General features: G+C 45.2%; 1 protein-coding gene across 1 annotated transcript in view; it reads right to left on the bottom strand.

The window, feature by feature from the left end:
* Positions 1-6,164: 6,164 nt before the first annotated feature.
* COMMD1 (copper metabolism domain containing 1) overlaps positions 6,165-22,879 on the bottom strand; it is a 60,644-nt gene continuing 43,929 nt past the window's right edge. The window contains exon 3 of the mRNA XM_069009126.1: positions 6,165-6,299. Within this exon, the coding sequence (XP_068865227.1) occupies positions 6,192-6,299 (108 nt within the window). The 3' untranslated portion in view covers positions 6,165-6,191. The remainder of the gene's footprint in view (positions 6,300-22,879) is intronic.

Consider the following 22,879-nt stretch of genomic DNA (forward strand, 5'->3'; position numbering starts at 1 on the left):
GTTCCAGTGCTGCTGGCCACTAAGGGGATTAAAATGCAAGTTCCAAGTCACCTGTGTGCAGGGAAAAGAAGAAACAGCAAAACATCTTTGGGGAAATCTCTCTTGCACCTCCCTGCTGACAGATGTCCCCTGACAGCTCCACGTTTCAGGGACCTCCCCTTGCTGCAATGACCCAGGGTCAAACCCCCCAGCTGGCTCTCCACCCCTGACATGCCTTCAAACCTGTTTTCCTGCAAATTCTTGCACTGCAAGATCTGCCTTCCTACCACTGAAAGGAAGGAGGAAGGGCAAAGCATTTGGGGACTTGAGCTTGGGGTTGATCAGCCCCATCACACCTGGAGGGAAGCTCCACAGCACCAGCCTCTACCACCCATGATTTTGTGCTGGGACAACAAGCTCAGGTGATATCCCAAAATAACACTTCCCAAGTGGCACTGGGAGTCCAGAGGTGAGGCTGCAGCTGCATCCCTCTTGCCACCTTTTCATGGGAGGTGACACACCACGTCCTCTGGGACTTCCGCGGCCCTGGGGATCACCCACGGGATTCACGCTACTGGGAAAAGGCATCTTTGTTGGTGTGTGTATGTCCTTGTTGAGGAGAGGGGGCCTGTTCCACAGCTTTGGCAAGGATTGGCTAAACCAGTGTGACCTGGATGGGTGGAAACAGCTCAATTTTGGTGTGCTGAGGGGAGGAAGCACTGATGGTGTTGGCTGCCTGTCCCCCTGTACCCCCTGGCACAGTGAGGGAGACCCAGGAGTGCAGCTCTGGCCTCCACATTGGATTAAATGACACCCCAAGCCACACTTCCCTGACATTTGGGAATAATTTCTGAGGAGGATTTTAACAGGCCCAGCTTCAAGGTGAGGAGCCATGGCCTGTTTTTCCAGTCTCAAGCCACATGAAACGCAACACATTTAAAAGTCGTCAGTGGCTGCTGCTACAGGACCACTGCATTCCCCTTACTGAAAAGGCTCCCTCTGTCCCCAGCACGGAAGACCTCTTTATAAATATTTGGAATGAATGAATAAACTGTTGAAACTGCCCAGAAGGAGAAGAGAACATTTCTGTGAGCAACGTAATGGCCAGCGTGAGCCCTGGGGTAAAACTTCTCAGACACTTGAGCACCTACAAACGGTCAGCAAATACCTAAATCAGGAAATCTCCTCAGAAAAATGGTGAGCAATTTGTTTTATCAATAGGTAGCAAAGAATTGGCACACAGGAAAGAAAACCTCTCAATATCAATCAGCTTATTAAAAAGTTCAAGCACAATAAGATGTGGAGATTATGGGCTCCTGCGAAATCCTTGCCATTGTGTGAAACACAATGAGAGCACAAACACTATTATTTACACTTGCAGAAAGGACTTGTCAGAAAGAAAAATTAAAAAAAAAAAAAAAGAAATGTAAAATAAAATGAGACTAAGCAACCTGAATAATCAGAAAGTAAATCAACACCAGTATGAAATAAGTATATCATCATCTGCTGCTTTCCAAAACATTATGAAATACAGCACTTTTTTGGCTTGGATTTGGAAAAACATGGTGTACCTGAGACATTATCTTTTTCAAATACAGATATCCTAGAAAAACACTTTTAAACTTTAGCAGTTCTGGGCATATGCAGACCAAGAAAAAAGAAAACTATACTAAGGGTAATGGTCTTGCCGAGCAGAGAGCGAGTGCGGGGCTTGCCAGTTGTGCAATGTGCGATTGAGGGCGGCAGCGCTTGCAGGTATTTCAGGGAGCTCCTGGGATCATAAAGGCAGCGGCAGCTGGGAGGAATCCCCAGAAAACGCGGAGCTGCTGCAGGACTAAACCGCAGGGCATTCCAGCAGAGCAAAGGGTGACACGTAAGGAAGCTGAGGGCTGCGACAGAACCCGGCCGCGGCTTGTGCGGGTTCCGCGAGAGGCAGCGGGGCCGGGCCGGGCCGCACATCACGTGTGGGCTGAGTCACCGGGACGCGGTGCCAGAGCTGCGGCAGCCGCCTCTGCTCACCGCGGGGCCAGTGGCCCCTGGCCTCTGCAGCTGCCACCCGGGAAACGCCAGGAAAGTGGGACAGGAGCACAGCGCCTCAGCAGCAGCCGCCCTGCCCTGCCCTGCCCTGCCCTGCCGCAGCACCACGGTGCAGGTTGGATCAAACACGCAGATTCTGATGGGAACCGAGCCTGCCCCAGCCCCAGGGCAGCGCCCCGCACGGGGTCTGTGTCTGTCAGCAAAGCAGAGAGCAGCGCGGACCCTGCGGGGGCAGCTTCCCAAGCCTAAGGACACTGGAGGGTGGTAGGAGTTGTGTCCCAGCTCCTTCCCCGGCTTGTAGGAGGACGGGGCAGGGAAGCCTCTCTCAGGTGGGACTACCCTCCTTCAGCCCTTCTTCCTGCTGCTTGTCCCTCCTTTCCCCCTCCGGCCGTGCTGGGCTGCTCGTTCCCTTGCTGTGAAGTGACACCTGCCTGGTAGGCTGGGCTGGCAGCGTGGGGCATGCTTCCATGGTGCTGCTTCCCTGAAGGAAGGAGGAAGACGAGGAGGTGATGGCCCTGGTGCCACACTGCTGGCCCGGCTTAGCACACAGACACAGGAGCAGGTGCCGTGTCAGGAACCACAGCAGTCTCCAAAGCTGGATGAGGCCCCAGTGGCCAACAGGGTTGTGCTGGGTTGTCTGCTCAGCTGGATCCATGCAGGATTCCAGCAGCCACGTGTGGTCCTAGCCACTGCAGGAGCTGCCTGGCTATGCATTCAGGATGAGTCTGGTTTACATCTGGGCTTTGGGGGAGGAATGTGAAATCTCTCCTGAACAGGAGCCTTCATTTGCCAGCACCACAGAGATATTTAGCAGGACCACAGACAGCGAGAGACATCCATGAATCCCCACAAAAGCCATGGGTGCTCGTGCCTTTCACGCAAGGAAGCAAAGCAAAGTGGCATCAGAGGCTTTGTCCCCCCCAAGTTAAGTCAGAAGTGGCCAGCAGGCTCGGAACACCATAGGCAGGGGCAGGTGGAGGGACAGGACACACACAAACCACCTCAGCAGGAGGGCACGGCCCTGCCAAGGAGCAAACCTGTCCTCGTGTCCCAGCAGCAGCTGAGGATTACAGCATCTGGGGAAGCACAGCATCCCCTTCCCTGCCACATCAGACCTGGCGAAGCAGGAACAATTTTGCTGCCCATTGACTACCAAGGACCGAGCAGAGTGTGGTCCTCAATGCACTCAGCTTTTTTTGTTTGGTTTTTTTTTTGTTGTTTTAGTTTTGCACAGTAGTTTAGAAAGATCCACCAAGAAGAAAATGAAGATTGTTAGATACTCAGGGAAGGGAGGATTAGGAAGAGAGAGAAGCATCCACCCATAAAAACGCACCCCTTCACACATCAACTAGGAAAGTATCCAATTATTTAAATGTCCCCTAGACTTTTTGCCTCAGCCTCCTCGCCTTGTTAGCCATTTCACATATTTATTATTCTTTGCATGAAATAATACTTCCTGACATCTGTTCCCAGTTTGTTTCTCTTTAATTTCCATTTATAGCACATTTTCCTATCCTCTGACCATGTTAAAATAAAACAATAAATATGTTTGACACATTGCAAGTTACTTAAGATCATGATCCTTCCCTGACCTTGATTTTTTAAAATGTGTCCTAAAACACAGAAAGCACTTGAATGAACTTAGTTGAAAAAGGCAATGGAAAGCTCAGAGAATTACAAAGCACTCATTTCACAGCGGTGCTGCAGCCAGTGACTCAGGAGCAGCAGGAGGAGCAGTTTGTGGTTACAGCCCAGTTCCTCTCTGATAAGGATCAGCTGAAGGCATTTGGGGAAACAGAGGTGCTGGGGGCTGTGCGGTTCCTCTGTGACATGAAGAGAGCAGAAGCAGGAGGCTGTAAAAGACAAGGCAGCAGCAGGACAGACACGGCAAAGGAAATGTTAATTCCCTGTGCAGTGGCACAAATTGGCTTGAGGGATGCTTCCCCTTCTGCCCAGGCAGATGGGAAAAGGTGCCCTTCCCTTGCTCTGAAGAGATTTCGTGTCCAAGTGCAATGTGGCAACTCCACAAGCAATAAATTCTCAAGGAGAAGCGATGAGGAGTGCTTTAGTTATGGCACGAGAACATTTTATGTTGTCATCTCTATATTGGTACAAGCCCTCAGTGTAATTTTAGCTCAGGAGGAGGTTGCTTATGAAGCGAATATAAAATGGCAAGAAGCAATGTAGCCTCCAGCCAAACGTGTGCACACACCTTCTAGTCAAGGGACAGAGCAAACCAGGAGCCTCGACTGTCACCTCTTCATGGACCACCAGGCAGCTCTCCTGGGAGGACCATCCTGCCCTGTACAAGTGCTGGCCCGCTCAGGCCCCACCAGCTCCTGCTGAGCCAGCTCAGTGTGGTGGGACATCCCGCTGTGACCAGGCTGACAAGGCTGCAGCCCTGAACGGAAACGCAGGAGCTGGAAACCCTTCTGGGGGCCTCTGTGAGCGCAGGGGCAGCAGCTGCTGTGCAGTTGGGTGCTCCAGCACAGATGTGGGCAATGCAACAGCCAGGAGCCATCTGGGCAGGGCAGGTCCTGTGCCCCTGACCTGCCTCTGGCTGCTTTCTTCACTCAAGTGTTCTACTGACAAGGCTTTGGCCAGCCAGGCTGCCAAGGGAATTTTTTTTTACCCATGTTCTGAACGAGCACCTTGGGTTTCATCTGAGGCTTTCTGAGGTCAAACCAAACCATGACAAACAGGACTGAGAGCAGCCAAGTTCAGCTGTGCTCTGGCAAAGGACTGGCCCCTCAAGCACACTGTGCAGCTCTGTGCCAGGGCTGCACCACTGCAGCCCAAGAGCCAGAAGGTGATGAGGGTGGATGGTCTTTGGGGAAGCAGATCAGAAGTGGCTTTGAGAGCTCACCAGCAAACAGCTGGATCAGGGGCTCTGCACATGCAGGACTGCTCCTTTTGGAAAACCAGCCCAGGAGCTGCTCCCCCGATTGTCCCCTGGCTCCCAGGAAGGTGAAGCCAGGTTGACCAGCCCTTGGGAACCACTGAATCCTTGGCAGCACAGGGCTCACAGGTACAGAAAGGTGTGTTTTAAACATATATTATATTGGCTTCTCGCAAAGTATAAAGGTAGATATTATCTAATGTTAGAAATGCTTTTTGCTGTGTGGATGTAGTTTTCTCTCTTTTTAGCAAGAATGTTAGCAAGTGTGAGCAAGTAAGATAACCTCCAAGTGAACAGAGGATGAGGCCCAAGGAGCTGCTAATCAACACTTTGTCCAGGGAACAAAAGGGCCCCCCCGGAGAACGGGCGGTCAGGAGAGTCCGGGAGCCATTATCACCGCTCTGCCCGGGAGGCAAAGAGGCCAAAGCTGCAATCAGCCCTGACTGTCTGGAGAATTAAGAGATCCCCCCTACCATCGACTCTTACCTAGTGGGCCCAACCCCAAGAATCGAGAGAAATAAAACCACAAGGCAGAAGACTACGCATGCTCTAAAAAGGCGGAGCCAAGGAGTGGCCATGCAGAACAGCTCCGGGAAAAGTTTGAATATGCATGGAGAACAGACAGTAAAAATGGTATAAAAAGGACTATCCCCGAGCATCAGGGGTGCTCTTGGCAGAGCGCCGAGGCACCCGGCCGTTACCCCTTTGCTTTATTTTATGTGTCTCTTATTGTCTTTATATTAAACCCTTTAAATTCTCACAGGAGAGTGAACCTCGTTTTTCACAGGTGTGTTTGTGCCTCTGCTCCCTGAGCTCCCTGCACCTCATTCTGCTTTCCTGGGCTTTAAGCAGATAGAGCTCACACAGGTGGATTTGTCCTATAAAGTCCGTGGTTTGGAAGGATAAACATGAGCTCCCCCTAATCTGCCTGTTTCTTCTGCTCATTTCTCCTCTGCCACAAGTGGCCAATTTACCTTTGCTGTTCATCCAGCCCAGCATTTACAGCACCTGGAAGACTCCAGGACTGACTGAGGGGAAAAAGAGAAAAGCTGTGCTGCACACCAAGGCTTGATTATGCAAAGCTTTGTGGAAACAGTGTTGCTGCTGCCTTGGAAAACAGGTTGGGAGGTGGGGATGAGAAAGCTTCACAGTGTGATTTAGCCCATTCCTGGGGTTATAATCGGGATTTAACCACCACCACCAATTTTATTGCAGAAACAGGAATTATGAAAAACCAATGCTCTTTTTTTTTGTAAGTTGCAATCTCTTTATTTGATTAAGTAGTCTGAGTCAACAAAGTCATACTCTCCTCTATTTCTGACAGTTTCTTCAGCATCTGGCTCACCTTGGCCTCATCAAACTCCAGGCAGAGAAACTCCGATTCCTACAGAAGAAGAGAGAACAATATTTGAGAAAAATAATTACATTTGATCCCTGTGCAGAAAGAAACATTTGGGGAGGACTTTGACAGCTTAACTCCATTTGGCAATGAGCTTTCTTGTACTTTCCTGTCTGATTAGGAGTGCTAATTTTTATCCGTGATAAAAATGCAGGTTGGATCTGCCTGAGGAAGATGTGTTTGCAGGAGACCTCATATGAAAATGTGAAAAAAACTCTGGAGTATCTCTCACAACATTCCTTGATTAGGAAGCACTGGGAAAGTCAGATCTCAAGCAATCCATGAGTAAACCCTGAGGTTTTGTGGAGCACCATGCAGAAGACAGACCACAGACCCTTCCCGAGTTAACCATTCTCCATGGACACGAGCAGCCCTGGACAGCATCAGCCTATCCCAAGCAGCTGCTGCAAACTGGAACAGCAAAGCCAATGCCTCTTCAGCTCCCACTGAAACTCCCCAGTTTCAGCATCCTTGTTTCCCCAGACCTCACTAGAAAAGTCCAGAGCAGGCTTTCACAGAACAGCTACTGCAGGAGGAGCAGCTTTTCTCACCACCCCAAAATAATCCCAGTTACCCGTAACGCGTTATAAGTCTCGTTTCACAGAGAGGTCTGACAAGGGCTCTCCTCTCTGTAACCTGACCTCTCACTGCTCCACGTGTGTTCCAGCCACGGGCTGGTTTCTATCCTGCCCTTTGGGGAAGGAGTGGCAGTGCCATGCTATGCAGGGACCTGGTCCTCTACAGGATGACCTCCAAGGCCAAGCTCCTGTTGACATCTCAGGCTTGCCAGCCACAACTCTGCACCCCGAGTCATGTGAGCCCATCCACAGATTTAATCAGGCCAGCGTTGCCCATGCAACCTTTGAGATCTGCTAAAGCTGATTTCATGGCTTAATCACACGGGGAATGTGAGTGGACAGGAGGAGATGGAAGTGCCTGCTTTTGGAGGAGATGTTTTTGCCTGAGCCTAAGGCATAAGGCGGACTTTTTTTTTTTTGTTCCCCTCTTCAGGTTTTGACAGTCAAAAGGAATGTGAATTGATCAAAACAAAACTCTTTGATTACACAAAGACATTGCCACTTCATACAAGTGCTCTCATTAAACATTCTTTTAGCTATAAAGCAGCTAAAACCCTCCCATGTGGGTTGGACAGTGTCTGGTTATCCACTCTCAGGTAGACCAACTTAAAACTTGACCCAAGAGGGCTGTAAATCAGGCTGCTCAGAACTGAGCATCAGTTTCATTTAATGCTTTGTTAGTTTATCTCCCCCATGAAAAATGGAACAAAAAATAAGATGGAGCTGTGGAATACAGAAATCCTTTTTCCTTCCCTAAGGTGTCCTCCAGGAGAAGGACGAATGTGGTATCTCTGCTCATCCTCAGCAGGAAACAAGGCATCCCTTCTGATCCTTCCTATTGCTAAAAAATAATTCAGCCCCATTGCAGTTAAGCAGAACCAAAACGGAACAAATCAGTCTCTGACTCCAAGTCCTGAAGCCCAGCACTGCTGCTGCCCAGGCTGGAATCTGGGGTTCAGCTTCAGGCTGGGAAGCCAAGCTGGATGCCCTCAGGAAGGTGTGGGAATGGATACCCATTTCCTGCAGCTGCCTTGGTTTTGTCCCCACACACTTTCCCACCCCTCCTCCCCTTTCACTCCCGCGCCCGGGCTATAAAAAGGAGCTGCAAAACAAAACATCCAAGAAACACAAACTGCCCCCAGCCTTGAATCAGGTTTTCTAGGAGCTGCAACAACAGAGTGCTGCAAAAATATTTATATGAGAGACTAAGAGAAGCACGACTTTTTCTGTCTCAGTAACTATACTTAAAACCCCCATGTATTTTTAGAAAACCAATTGTCATAAATTGAAAACTTAAAAAAAAAATTACAATTGTTCTCTGTTGCATCCGTTTGGCCAGCTACTTAAAATGCTTTCTAGCAATTTTGATACACATAGTATTTTTATTTTAGCCACTACATTGGAGCAACAGAAAAACCCTCTCGATTTGCGTATCATTTTATTCATATTCATTTTCACTTGTTTTGGAGGCCTCCAACAACAACATTCAGCATTTCAGAGCCACCAGCCACGGCGCCAGACCCACTCTTAGAAGCCGTCTCCACTCGATGTGGTGCTTGTAAGATCATTAGTGGTTCTTTGTAAAGGAATTATCCCAGCTTGAATTACCAGGAAAGCGCTCTTCACATAGTGCAAAAGCATCAGCTTCGGGTGCCTGTGTGCAAACACAGCCAGCCAGCCGAGTGCTTCTGGACTTGTGCACCCACGCAGCTGCTTCCTGGAGCAGTGGGAGTATTGTAGGGGTTTAGGTCCCATCCTTTTGGGGCAGGCAATGCAGCCACTTGCTCTGCAGAGGCTGTGAGCCAATGCAATTGCACTGCTCTGGAAGATATTTTATTCTCCCGTTTTAGGTTTTGCCTCAGAGTAGGATGTTTTAAAGATTTAGCTGCCCCTTGCGTAAGTAAAACCCTGATCTGTAATGTCACCAAAACTTGCCTTCGAACAGCCTGGTACCTTTCACTGTGGTTAAGAACCCACATTAATTTTCAGCCTCCCCAATTTTTTTGGTCAAGAGAGACAAAAAAAACCTCAGAATTCCAACAAAAATTTTTAACAAAAGCAGGAGAGTTCAGAAGTGCTGCTTTTTTGGACAGAAAAGGTGGGCTTGGCTCGTATCAAAGCAGCAGGGCTCTGGTTAAACCCGAGATGTGTTAACACAGATGAAAATCTGACTGTTCCCATTACCAGCAAATTAGGCTGCAAACAGAAAAGCCGGTGGGGGATAAATAAAACAAGGAGCTGGTCCCCAAGACATCACTGAGCTGGGACTCACGGCCAGCTCTCATCACAGGGAGCCAGCACACAGCAAACATGCCCGGGAATTCACAGCACATCAGCTCCCCCCGCAACACCCACGGGCAGAAACAAATGTCATTTTGGTTCCAAGGCATTCATTAAACACAAAAGACAAAATACTCATTTCAGAATAAATCCACTGCTGATATTTCTTTTCCTAATTTCGCAAACAAGTGTTAAGAGATTGCTTCTGGAGTAAAAGAAAACGCATGCACGGGCTTAGGTACAGGCTAAGGTACAATCTGCTGTATCAAAAAGTCTGGTTTATCTGATAATGTCAACTCTCCCACTTCTTCCAAATTTGCTAATTCCATGTAAATACTACTCTAATGAAACACCTGCAGGGGCTACCCTGTAAATATCCCAAGTCACAGGTGTAATAGTATTTCAGCAGGAAAATCAATCACAGAATCACAGGATGGTTTGGGCTGGAAGGGACCTTAAAGCTCATCCCTGGGCAGTGACACCTTCCACTAGACAGGTTGCTCCAAGCCCCTTCCAACCTGGCCTTGAACATTTCCAGGGATGGGGCAGCCACAGCTTCTCTGTGCAAACTGTGCCTCACCACCTCCACAGTCAAGAATTTCTCCCCAAAATTTATTCTAAACCTACTCTCTTTTAGTTTAAAACCATTGCCTTTGTCCTGTCACTCCATGACTGTGTCCAAAGTCCCTCTCCAGCTCTCTTGGAGCCCCCTTTAGGCACTGGAAGGGGTCTAAAGTCTCTCCAGAATCTTCTCCATGCTGAACAACCCAAACTGTCTCAGCCTGGCTGAGGTGCTCCAGCCCTGGCAACATCTTCATCATTCTCCTTTGGACTCATTCCAGCAGGTCCATGAGGATTACTGGTCAATAATGGTCAACTGTGAGCCTCCCTCCTCATGGCTCAGCACCAGAGCAGGTTTTGCCTGAGCCAATGCCTGCTTACAGGCTTGCATGGTACAGAAATGCAAATCTTGGTTAAAAAAAAAAAGAAAAAAAAAGGAGGGGGGGGGATTGGAAAAAAATCCAAATGCCCTCCCCAATTCCAAAAAAGGTAAAAGAAAAAAATTATCCCCACCCCCCACCCCCCCCTCAAATCTCAACATAACCAGAAATTCAAAATGGAAATTAGACACTTTTTAACAGTGCAAGGACACATTCTCCTTGGGAAAGGCACATCCAAAAGTCATTTTTGCAATGATGCTGCCAAGCTCTATCACAGAAGCCTTCCTTCACTGCAGACTGTTCTTACTTACTCATTACTGGGGGAATTTGGTATTGTGCTGCCCGATGGCAGAAAACAAACCCTGATAAACTCACCCCTGCGCGATAAACTTGCTTCCAAACCTTTCTCTGGGTGGCCTCTCCCTGACACCTGGTGCACCCCATTCCCAGGGCTGCCTGGGTCAGAGGGACCTGTCCTGCCACATGTGCAGAGCTCTCTCACATCCCCTCTTCCATGCAAATATCTGCTGCAGGAATGTCACAATGTACAACATCCATCTTGCATGAAAGACCCAAAAAGAAGAAAAGCATTGGATTTTAGCTTGTATTTCCTTCTTCAAAAATCATGGTAATATGACCTTGAACTGGGTACTTCCACTGGGTGAAAATATTTCATGTCAGATGTTTATGAGAGCAATTTATTTTTGCCATTTAGATTCTCATATTGGGAACATCTGATAAATGGTAAAAAGAAAAAAAAACACAGAAAATTGCCACAAACCTAATGCAGAATGACAAAAGTGTGAGATGCTGCATCGATTCTTCTATCACATTGCATCAATCGTGATTCCACTGCAAACTTCTGGAGTTATTTTTATATTCATTAATATTCTGCAAGATATACTGGGGGATATGATAATGACAGCAAAATCTAGGTAATTCCTCAAAAAATGCAATGGATTGCAATCCATTGATTTCATACTCCCACATTTCTGACAATAGTAAGTTCATTATTTTTGATTCAATTCAGAGCTATTTTTTGCTACATATCTACAATCATGCCCTTCAAAAACTCTAATGTAAAGTGCAATTCATTTCCATAATACTGTATGAAATAAAGCACAAATATTTGTAGCTGCAAATGCCTTTTAATTCTCCATTATTTTGGTATTACATGAACCAGGAACCTCTTAAGCAAATTATTATTACATCCCCATTAAAAAAAAAAAGTTAACTTGATTGCAGATTTTTTAATACTTTTAATGCAACATCAAGCCTGTAATATCACAGATTAAGGATTGCAGGAAACAGAACAATTCCAGAGGATAAAAGCAGGTCCCTGATACTGCACAGCAAATGTAATGTCATTCCTTTTACATTATCAGCCTTCTGAAAACAGTCTACCTTGTATTTTATATCCTACATGAAAAATGAGCATTTATGGATGCAGAGATGCACATGCTTTAATCTGCTGCTCTCTGTGCCTTTTGGAGGTGCAGCTTTCTTTTTAGGAAGTGTTAAAGAAAAACAAACCCAAACCATAATTTAATCAGTATAACTGATTAGAAGGTAGTGTACTCTGTAGCTTTTACATATTTCACATCAAAGAGCTAACAAGAACAACATTATTCTTAATAATTAACAAGAAAAAAAGACAACACTTTTATGAAAGCCTTATACACTTCCTTTATGGCTCTGCTGTTTTCAGACTGGTGATATTAACTTGCATTGCTTTCTGTAAACCTTCCAGTTTCTCTCTTTTTGATTTTTTAAAAAAATCACACTGATTTGTACCCGTTTCTGTTTTTTGACCTTATGCATTCCCCACGCCCCAGCCATGGTGCCCTGCCCTGTGTGCTGCCCCTGCACAGACTCATCACTCCAGGGGTTATTTATCCACTGCTCCACTCAAAACCCTTCTACCCCAATGTGCAAACGCAGAGGCTGGCAGTGAACGAGAGGTGGACATCCAGCACAGGTTTGGGATTAGTGATCTGTGATTTCTGCTCACCAGGGAAGGAGCACTCAGCCCTAACTGCAGTTCCCAGATGCTGTGAGGACTGTCCTGGGTTGAAGTGTATTCTATTACCATCCTCATGAGCTGTGGAAATCAGGTGGGGCAGTGTTTCCTTGCCTCCTCCCCCCAGACTATCTTTCTGTTAATGGCCCATCATTGTCCTGCTGCATGACTCAGAGATAACTCCCTCTGGACTATCTTCTGTTAACGAGCCTAATCAACACTTGGCCTCATGACTCATTACCCCATTGTGAGATGCTCCACCCAGAGGGAGGAACCAAGCATCCCATCGTGGATATAATCTGGGACTCTGAACACCAGAGACAACCCTTTCCACTGGATTTCCAGAGGACAGGAGCTACACAGCCACCGCTGGACTTTCTGAGGAAGAGCAGACCCCTTCTGCTACAGGATCACCCCTTCAGAGGATTGCAGCCACCACCCTGCCTAATAGGGACTCAGGTTGTATCTTGACTCTGTCAGTGTTTTCTTTTACTTTCTTTTCCTTTTCTTTAATTTCCATTAAATTGTTAATCTGACTTGGTGCCTCCCACTGGTTTGTTTTCAAACTAGTACAAGGACACAGCTCATCCACTGTGGACAACCCTCAGCCCAAACCCTCCACTGATTAGGGGAGGCAAATGTTCCACTGCTGAGGGCAGCTCGCTGTGGTCAGAAAGGAAAGGTTATGAAAGCTACAGTTCTGCTGGTACCAACACAATGCAGAAAGAAGGGACCTGTTTATGCTGACAAAATGCAGATTTCATTCTCATTCATGGATGACTCTTTGCAAGGTTATAGCTGGGACTTTTTATGTGGCCTTACCTGATCGACTGCTGTTTGCTAAGCCTGCTCACCTGGTTCCTCCAATACCCTTTCACAACATCTTCAGCTTGCTGAGACTCAGGCTACCCCATAAAATCTGCTGCAGTCACAGGAGCTTCACAGAATAGAACACCCTTCATGGCTCTCCCTCACTGAAGAGTGGTGGATGTTTAACTCTATATAAATGCTGCATTTCCACTCTGGAACATGCTCGGTTTAGGCTAAATCCTCTTGGAATTGAGCTGTTGGACAAAATCTCTACCTAAGCTGCACAAATGAGGTGTTCAGAGTATCCTAAATTTTTAGCACAATTCTTTTTCATGAGGGCATCAAGAAGCACCCTTCTGACCTTGCAGTAAACCTTGAGCTTACCATGTTTTGTTTTTTTTCTCAAAAAAAACCCCAGCATTACAGCACTTCCTATGTGAAAAATAGGTATTTAAGGAGAAACCTCCAGGATATTTTTTTCCCCTCATTGTCTTGATCTTGGATATGGGCAGAGCAGTCTGGGGAAGGATGCAGCCTGGCATGGGAAATATCGACTATGTGACTTGGTCATAGCTGAAGGCCACTAAATACAGGGCTGTGTAATCCCAACCAAAGGCACTGCCAGGACTGATGCCTTCTTGAGATAAGAATGGAATTGAGACAAGGGAATAGAAAGTGTTGTGATCTAATTCCTGGTGCAGGAATGAAAAGTGAAACATCTCTGTATCTAAACTGTTTCTAAAAAATAATGCAAAACCAGACATTCCTCCGACCTCCTCTCTGTCCCTACAGACACTGTTTTGTCCAAGAAAGCACATCAAGACTGTTTCCATTTGAATTCCAGCATCTTTGAAAGCACAGCTGAGCTCGAGCTCTTTCAAACCCTAAAACAGGGAGTGTGGAATGTTTAAACTTTAACAGGAGCATTTTTCCTCTGCTGCTTGACTGGCTTGAGGCAAATAGGTGTAATGGCATGCCAAATAAATCAATTAACCTGCTTAGGCTAATGACACTGTCTTGGGGACCCTGGTATGCAATTCTGGTTGGGTCTTGAGCCAGCTGCTATTTAAACAAAGGTGCAAACAGAGCTAAAATCATTAACTAAGAAATGCATTTGCTCTCCAACTCTTCTTTGCACCAACTTTGCTTGCACTTGACATGGTTCACAGATCCTCCATGCAGATGGGTTGCAGAGGTTTATCTCACTTTGTGTGACTATGAGGAAGAAAGTCCTGCTCTTCTCCTGTCCTGCAGGCATGGCAGCTTGGTCCTTACCAGGAGATGAACTCCAGAGAGCTGTGACTCTTCAAGGTTAAGGCTTATTATGGGAGAATTTATGAAGGCTTTATTTAGGGGTTTGTGGTCAGTTTGTAGAAATCATAGAATAGTTTGGGACAGAAGAGACATTCTAAGGTCACCTAGTCCAACTAGAGTCATCTGGTCCACCCAGAGCAGGGACATCTTCAATGAGACCCTTCCAAGCTGACCTTGAATGTTCTCAAGGATGTGGCACCCACCGCCTCTCTGGGCACCCTGTGCCAGTGTTTCACCACCCTCATGGTAAAAAACTTCCTCTATCTCATCTGAATTTATCCTCATAGACTGGTCATCACTGGTCTAGACTCCATGTGGGACATGGCTCAGAAAAGCTGCATGGGGAATCACCTTAAATCTGTAAAACACAGCTCCCAGTTCCCAATTACCCAAAAACTGGAAATTAGACTGAAAGTTACATAGTATTTCCCCTCTTCTACAAGAAAGCTTGGGGAGATCCCATGCAATTCCAGTGTCTGTCACAGGATGCAATCTTAGGAAAAGAGTGAAATATATTTTAAATTTGTATGTATATTTCTCCCCAGTGGATGCCCCAGTGCACATCTATGGATGTCTGGCAGCACTGAAGAGATTTTAAAAGGAAAAAAAAAAAAGACTGTGATACCTGTCAAGCTTCACCAAACTATACAGAGAAGCACATAAAGCCAGCATAAAAAAAATTAACTTGCCTTTGTATCACTGTGAGATTTGAATCAACGCATGTATTAAAAAACTAAATTTAAAATAAAAACTATATATAACTATATAAGAATATATATATATGTAGTTTATATAGTTATACATACTACATGGAAAACTACATAAAAACTATTTAAAAACTACATTTCTGGCAGGGCTCAGGCTCTCTCACAAGGGTACCAGCGACGAGAAAGCTCCATCATCACTTATCCAAGCCCTGCCTGCTGTGTCAGCTCTTCACTAACAGAGTCTCTCAGTGGAATCACTGCAAGGTGAGGTGCTCTTCTCTCAAAGTCCTCTGCAGGGGACCTTAGAGGGTGAATGCCCTTCCTCACTTATGATCTGTATTTTTCTACCTTGTTTGACAGCTGTCCTTGTTTTCTTGCACCGTATTTTGTTTGGTCGGTGTTTTTAAGGCTGCTCACAGAGCTGAAATATCAGTCTACAGCTTTCCCTAGACATGTTTCATCTCCACATACCCAGGCTAGCCTCTGTTTTTTCAATCTTGTAGCACTTAATTGCAGTGTGAAATTAGTCTAAGAAAAAGACAGTCCTTACTCACGCATCTGCTTTTACACTAAATCCAGCTTTTCTACTGAGAACATTCTTTAGATCTGGAATTCATTTTCATTATATTTTAATCTACCTATTACCTAACAAGGGAATCATTCATCATGGCAAAAAAGTTAAAATCAAACATCACTTGTTATCATAACCCCCCCACACTTTCTCAGAATTAAGTTTCAACTACTTTATGTTACTATTTACCATTTTCTTAAATGTTTCAGGAAGTACCTTATCACAGCATCAAACCCGCCCTCCTGCCACTGGGGCATGTTTTTGTTACAGGGTATCACCAAGACTGTGCACTTGGTTAACTCCTAAGGACACAAGGAAACTTCAGTGCTTTGAATGTAACTTTTTGTTTAATCCAATCAGTGTCAACCACATTCCTCTCCTTACTGCAATAAATACTGGCAGGAAAACAGGAATGAACTCCGGGGCTAAGAATTACTTTTATACCAAAACAATCAACACAGTTAAAACAATCTGCATTTAAAAATAATCCCACAGTTAAAGTATGCAGTAAAAACCTGAGCAGAGAATTCCTGACCTTTTGGAGGCTGTGTGACTTGGGATTCTGGCATATTCTGGCTGAGAGTACTACTGGCTTGCAGCAGCACCAAAACAGATCTCTCTTGCTCCCCCGCAGCTCTTTAATATTTATCTGTTACATAAATGACTCAGGAATCCATTAATGTCCTGCCTAAAAGTATTACACCAAATATAAAAGCTGAGTAGAAATTAATATCCTCTATGCATATCCTCTTCCAACCCAAACCATTCTATGGCTTCCAACCCAAACCATTCTATGGCCTCTATAACCCTAAACCAGTTTATTTTCCAGGAGAGCAGACAATGCTGGCTCCTGCTGATAGCAAAGGCCAGAGGATCTTGGCTTTTCCACTCCAGTCATTCTTCAGTCAAGACCCCACCTGGTTTTCTCAGAGGAGACCAAAGATTAGAATTACCCTGAATCAGCATTTTGGAGTAAGAATTGTTTAAACCCCTCTTTTCTGCTCCTTTCTGAACACTGCACACCTGCTCTGTGGTCTGAAATGCACCTGGATTGCCTGAAACAAGAGCACGAGGGGTGTGCAGGGCCTGCTGCTGAAATGCTTCGACACCCAGAGCTGAACTAAAATGACAAAGGTGTTTATTTTGGTTGCTGCAAGTTTTGCAAGAGGTGAGTAAAGGCCACACAAATCCTCTGCCGATTTATGTCTCTTAATGGCAACAGGTAATGCCCTCAAAAAGTCTCATTTCAAAAAGTCCTTGTCTCAGAGCACATAAGCTCTGAGATCAGCACGACCCAGCTACAGCAAATACGTTTTGTGCCCCGAGAATCACATTTTTCAGAAATAATTTTTGAAGGGCAGCTGTTTGAGCCCTTCTCTCCTGGCCGTGTTCTCAGCAAGCAGCAATGCCAGGCATCCATTTGCTCCAGGGTATTTTACCACCAGGGAAGGCAGAGCACAAGCCTGGCACAACAGGCCCTCCTCACCACCAGCAGCACCCGATCCCCTCGCAGAACCACTAATCCTCTGTCCCTGGCACAGCGATGCCACAGATCTGGAATTACAAGCAAATACCCCTTTAAATGGACGGTGAAAAGTCACTGGCTTTTGGGCAGAACTGCTCATCTAAAAATACATAAGCACGGTACCAAAGGCTTGAAAATATGCCTGCAGCCAGCATGCATTGAGCTGGGCTTTTCTTCTTAAAATATTTAACAAGACAAAGAGGTCAGACTGAACTGGCCTTTTTTTTTCTCCACTTTTACGGCATTTATCTATAACCTTTCTGATGATCTGAAAATAGAACTTATCAGGACAAAAGGGTCTGTGCAGAGTTATGTTGCCACTGCAAACACGTCTCCTCAGTGGGACCAAAATAACTGTATTTGTTTCTTTTCTGCAATTTCAGTGTGTGAACTTACAAGGAGAGAAAAAAACCCAAATTGGAAAAAAAAAAAAGGTCTAAATAATTTTTGGTATTTTTTCCTCATTACTTTCAGAATGCAAACTGCTGTCTTTCAATTCACCATGAGAAACCTCCCACGGACAAAGGGGTAACTACATGCTCATAGTCCAGCCTGGTTTACAGCCCCTCCAACACTGGTGTTCCTGCTGTTCCAAAGCAGAACAGGCATCACACTTGGATTTATCAGCAAAACAGCAGCTCCTGCTCAGTGTGGTGCAAAGTCTGCTGAAGACACTGAGAATCTCTGCACTGACCTCAGTGACCTTCGGATCAAATGCACAGAAGTATCAGCATTATTGTGCCAGTGGGGAGACACCAGAGGAATACAGTTCTCTTCTGAAAACAAAGGAAAAGCTACAGATTTGCATTTTCCTTTGCCTTTTTTTTTTTTTTAACCACAGAATATGTCCTTGGTAATATTTGCTGCACAATACATAACTCCTTTTTATTTTTTTCAGCCTCTTTTCTCGTGTAAGGCGAAAAGCAAAGGCTCACAGTGAAAGCTGAAGCTGGAGGTGCAACCCTGAAGAGATGAGCGTGGGAGGACACTTCTGCCTGAGCAGAATCCCACTGAAGCCAAGGGACTGCCTGCTCTGCCCACACAGCTCTTCTTGCCTCAGTTAAAATTACAACTTTGTTTTATTCAATCCGTGATCTCACAATTCATTCTAGAAATGAATGTAGGCGATAGAATACCAGCTCTGCACTGCAGTCAACACCACACCTGGATTAATCTGTTTAAAGGTCTAATCAGGACAGATCAGGACAACAGTTCTTAAGATGATCCCCAAACCAGCCTGGCCACAAGGATTGTTTTAAGGTTGGAACTTTCACAGTCCTCTTGACAGGCATCATGTTGAACCATATTTTTTTCGGAAAGATAAAAGGTTCTAAGAGAAGTTATCTAATTTTGGTTGACCTCCCATTCTCAATTCAAGGGCAAGTGGTACTGAAGTAGAAATCATTTCCATAACTGAATTGCAGAGCAGTCATTTAACAATTAATAAGTGAACCACTCAGCATATGAGAACTGAATAGGAAAATAAACACGTGAGAATAAGAGATACCTCTGCACAAAGAAAGGCTTCAGCTCTTCCACATCAGATATTTAACTGGTTGTCTCTTTCTTTTTCTCACTGTGAATGAAATATAAAAGACCTTAGCCACTTCTCCCAAGGAAAATGGAGATGGATGTGAATGGCTCATTTAGCTTTCTGAGCCTTTGAAGCAGAGGAGAAGTCTCTTTTTTTTTTTTTATTCTCCACAACAGCAAACTGTCTTTTTCGGCCTGCAGCCACAGCTTGGACACCAGCCTTTAGCAGAGCAGGCACGTGTCTCATCAGTGATAAATCTGCAACACCACAGCCTATTTCTCCTGCATCAGGAAAATGTCAGATTTGTGACTGGCTCCCCTTGGCAGATGTAAGGTCATTGCTCTTGCTGTAGGACTGTGAGAAATAGAGTATTTCACCTCCTCCCCATTCCTGGGATCGGGATAAGATGTCCTCCTGGGAGACCAACCTAAGCACCAAGGACTTTGCCTTGTGGACCTCATGCTGGCCTGGCACACCATGGCCACGAGGGCACAGGGACATCACCCCCTGCCTTCTCACTGCAGCTCTTGAGTGGAAGAAGTCATGTAGCAGCTCTCAGACAAAAGAAAACTGAATGCTGCTGTGATTTCAGGCAGGGAAATGAGATGGAGAACAGCATTATGCAACTCAAAGCCACCCCTCCTAAAGAAGCACGGAATGGGAGGACGATGTGCAATGCCAAATGCTGTTGCCTGGTTTTAGACAGCTGTTCTGAAGTGGAAGTATAGTAAAATCTGTGAGTAGACCTGTGTCCCTAAAATGCACGTGCTTCTTCTCTTTTCAGGCATCAAAACACAGCACAGGATTTTTAGTGATGGCAAGCCTAGGGGCTTGTATCGCTGGCTATTCTTTCTGCTGCCCTCTTGACCAAAAGGTGCTAACAAAGCCGGGACTAACTGTGCACCATCATGATAAAAATACCTGGTTTTGGTTTAAATACCTTGCTTTCCAAACCTCCTGCTTCCTGGGAGCTAAGCCCTTACCTGTGAAAGGACTGGGAGGTAGTGGAGACTGTATGGAAAGATTTGGATTATTTTCAGGGCTAGTAGGGAAAGAGGGGCCTGCATATAAAGACAAAAATGCCAAAGAGAACAGGGAATATCTGTCTGCCTTCCCTGCCTGCCTGCAGGATTTTCATGTCTCTCCCCACCCTGCTAATGTCTATTAAGTCTCTTCATGTCTGTTACATCTTTCTTTAAGGTTAGGAGACAAGAGTTAGCACAGATTTTGCAGTAGCAATAAATAATTAAATTTTCAGGTTTATTTCCTCCCACTCTTTAAGCTTGCTTTTATCTTTAAGCCTGCTGAAAGCCACACAGGGATTTTCACTGACCAGCCAACACTTGCACCCCTGGTTTTCCCTTCCTTCTCAAGCCTTTACAGCACACACGGAGCTCAGTGGGGTTTACAAAACCCAAATGACTCCTACTCCAAAGCATCATTTCGTCTCCCTTCTGGGAGATTTTTTTAAAAATCACACATTAATTAGTAAAGCTGGGTTCAAGTCATGTTAGCTGTTGTCTGTATCCACCACAGAACGTGCCAGCTCTGTGCCTGAGGCATGGCCAAAAGTGGAGTTTCATTTTCAGAAGGGCCAAATCTGCTCAGAAATTGAAAACCAAGTTTGATAATAGCTAAAAGGTTCTAGGAAAAACAGTGGCATGCTGGGTTCCTTGCATTCACACTGCTCTGCTGTAGGCTCGGTAATACAGTGCTGGATGTTATAAAATGTGCCTTAATTTTCTTGGAAAAAAGGATTATCCTGAGATAAAGTATGCTGGGAAGCAGCTTTACATTTGGAATGGCCTTTCATCCCACAAGCCCAATTAGCATTTTTGGAAATAAGTTGTAGACATGTAAAGATACTTCTAAAATATCAGCCTGAGTTATAAAAAAAGTATTGGCACTATGGAGCTCCTAAAATAACCAGGGAGAGAATTTGGCATTTCTGACCTCCTTTGATTGGATCCCCAATAAACAAGTTCTTGATGAGAAGTCAGCATTACCATTTAATGGGTTCATGCTACTTCTGTATGCACCCACTTAACAAAGGACTGCAATTAAGTGCTGATAAAATACCTCAAATTGACATTATGGACCCCAGCTTCTCATTTCAAACCAACACAAGTGGCAGTGTTTGGCTGTGGTTTGGCTTTTTTGTGGTTGTGTGGCAGCAGAGCAGGGGAGGCCCCACGAGCACCCCCCACCCCAAAAAAGCAACAAAAAATGAGTAACTTTCAAAAAAGTAACTTCCACTATGCTTTTAAGAAAGCCAGGCAGTCACACAAAAAAATCAAATACATATTTGGTGTGCTATAAAACCAGAACACCCTTGCTGCAAAACATCCCAGAGGTGCTTTCCAGAAGGAACACTGAATCCACTCTTGGAATCCTGTGCTACTGCCAAGGGATTAATACAGTTTTCAGGCCACTGTTGAATTTCAAACAATAAAATAGATACAGACAACATCAGGTTTGGATTTCTGTTTTTTAACCTCACTGTGTTTTTCCTATCACATGATCTTCCCAAGAGCTGATCCAAGGGGAGCACAGTCATAGACCTTGGCCTGGGAAGACTCAGTGGTCAATCCTCAGCAGCAGCTTCAGAGATGCACTTGAAGTTCAGACAGTGAGAGGCCCTACATCACTCGCCCTCATGAGAAAAAACAAGGAGGGATGAGAATGGACCTGCCTGTGAACCACTTGAGAGGAGTCACAAGGGATTTCCCTTTCTGGAAACCTCTGCCAGAGGTTATCCTGAGTGGATAATGCACTCCCCTCCCTCCACTGTCCTCCAGTGGTGCTCTTCAAGAACGTCTGATGGAATTTCCATCATGAAGTCTCCAAGAAAGACAAAGTCTTCCTGAACAGGGGAATAATTGTAGTGCTCCCACTGCAGATGAGCCTCAAAACCATGGAGTGGCCCTTGCACTGCATCTCTGTAGAGGAGTTAAGGAGGAGGCAAGAGGGTCATTGGCCATGTCAAAAAAACCCACCCCAGACAACATTTTCCATCTGGACCAGATCTCTAATGCAACTCCCATTTTCATGCTAGTTTTTGGTTGCCTTGGATTCTGTACCTCAAAATGGTCATGAACAGAAAATGATAAGGAAATACATCTCCACTCACTCCCACCACACATTACACATCCTTTGTGAGCAAAACGACCAGGACTTTGTTTCCAACTGTGAAAAGAGTATTTTTAACTGCTACTAAAGACACGGTGAGTCATTAATGATCCGGGTGCCAGGAGACCGTGCTTTGTGAAGTCACTACTGCTCATTATTTCAAGAAAACAATTAGTCAAAACCAAAAATGAAGCCCTGGAGCTTCCAGGAATTGGATACTGTTCTTTGGATCATTCATGAACAGGATGAAGACAGTAACAGGTGTCTGGATCATCCCCTCAGCCCCTCAGAATGGGTATAATAACTTGAGATAACCTCATCCATAAGGGACAATAGAGATCCCCTTCAGGAGCTGAGGATGGGGAGGATGCAGGGATGGAAATACTAAAAAATTATTCTTATTTACTGACCTGGCTGCATTAAACTCCAAGCTACCTACCTTTTATTTTTAAACAAGAGTCTTAAGCACCTAAAAATAATAGCCTGAGAGGAACACTCATCCTGGAAATAAGTTCAAATAACAAAACCCACAGTGGTTAGAATTTGGATTAGATTTTCAAAAGACAACACACTGAATAGAGAGTGTATTACCAGAAACAGAACATTTGAAGCTATTTCTTTTCATTAAAAAATGAATCATCATGCTTTCCCCCAGCTAACACCCATTTATCTAACTATAATGAAGGGCTGGCATTTGATGTTTTATTTGATGTCTACAGGTTCACCCACCAGAACCTAACTACTGCAGAAGCAAAAAGAGCCTAGCACCTAGGTCTGAAGCACCATCAGCACTGTGCAAAGTTCTTTCGTCTCAGAATAGCCACATCCATATGGACAGATGCACTCAGCTCAATGAGATTTATTGCTATTAGATAAAATGGCCAGAAAAGCAGCTTTCCTAATTTTTTGTCTTAGGTAAAAGCTCTAATCTCTGTCCCCTTAGTTTTCAGCTATGAAGGGCAAAACAGAGTTGTTGGGCTGGTTTTTTCCCTTAAAAAAAACCCAAACAAACCCCCCAACCCCCAAACCCATAGTTTTGTTTTACAGCCACCCATGTGTGGCACAGCCAAAGTGTCCAGCAGTTGCAGCAAAATATTTTGGGCTTCACAACTCCAAAAAGATGATCCCATGCTACAGGCACTATCCCAAGGCCATA

The sequence above is a fragment of the Aphelocoma coerulescens genome, chromosome 3 (assembly GCF_041296385.1).
Source record: "Aphelocoma coerulescens isolate FSJ_1873_10779 chromosome 3, UR_Acoe_1.0, whole genome shotgun sequence".
NCBI classification, from domain to species: Eukaryota; Metazoa; Chordata; class Aves; order Passeriformes; family Corvidae; genus Aphelocoma; species Aphelocoma coerulescens.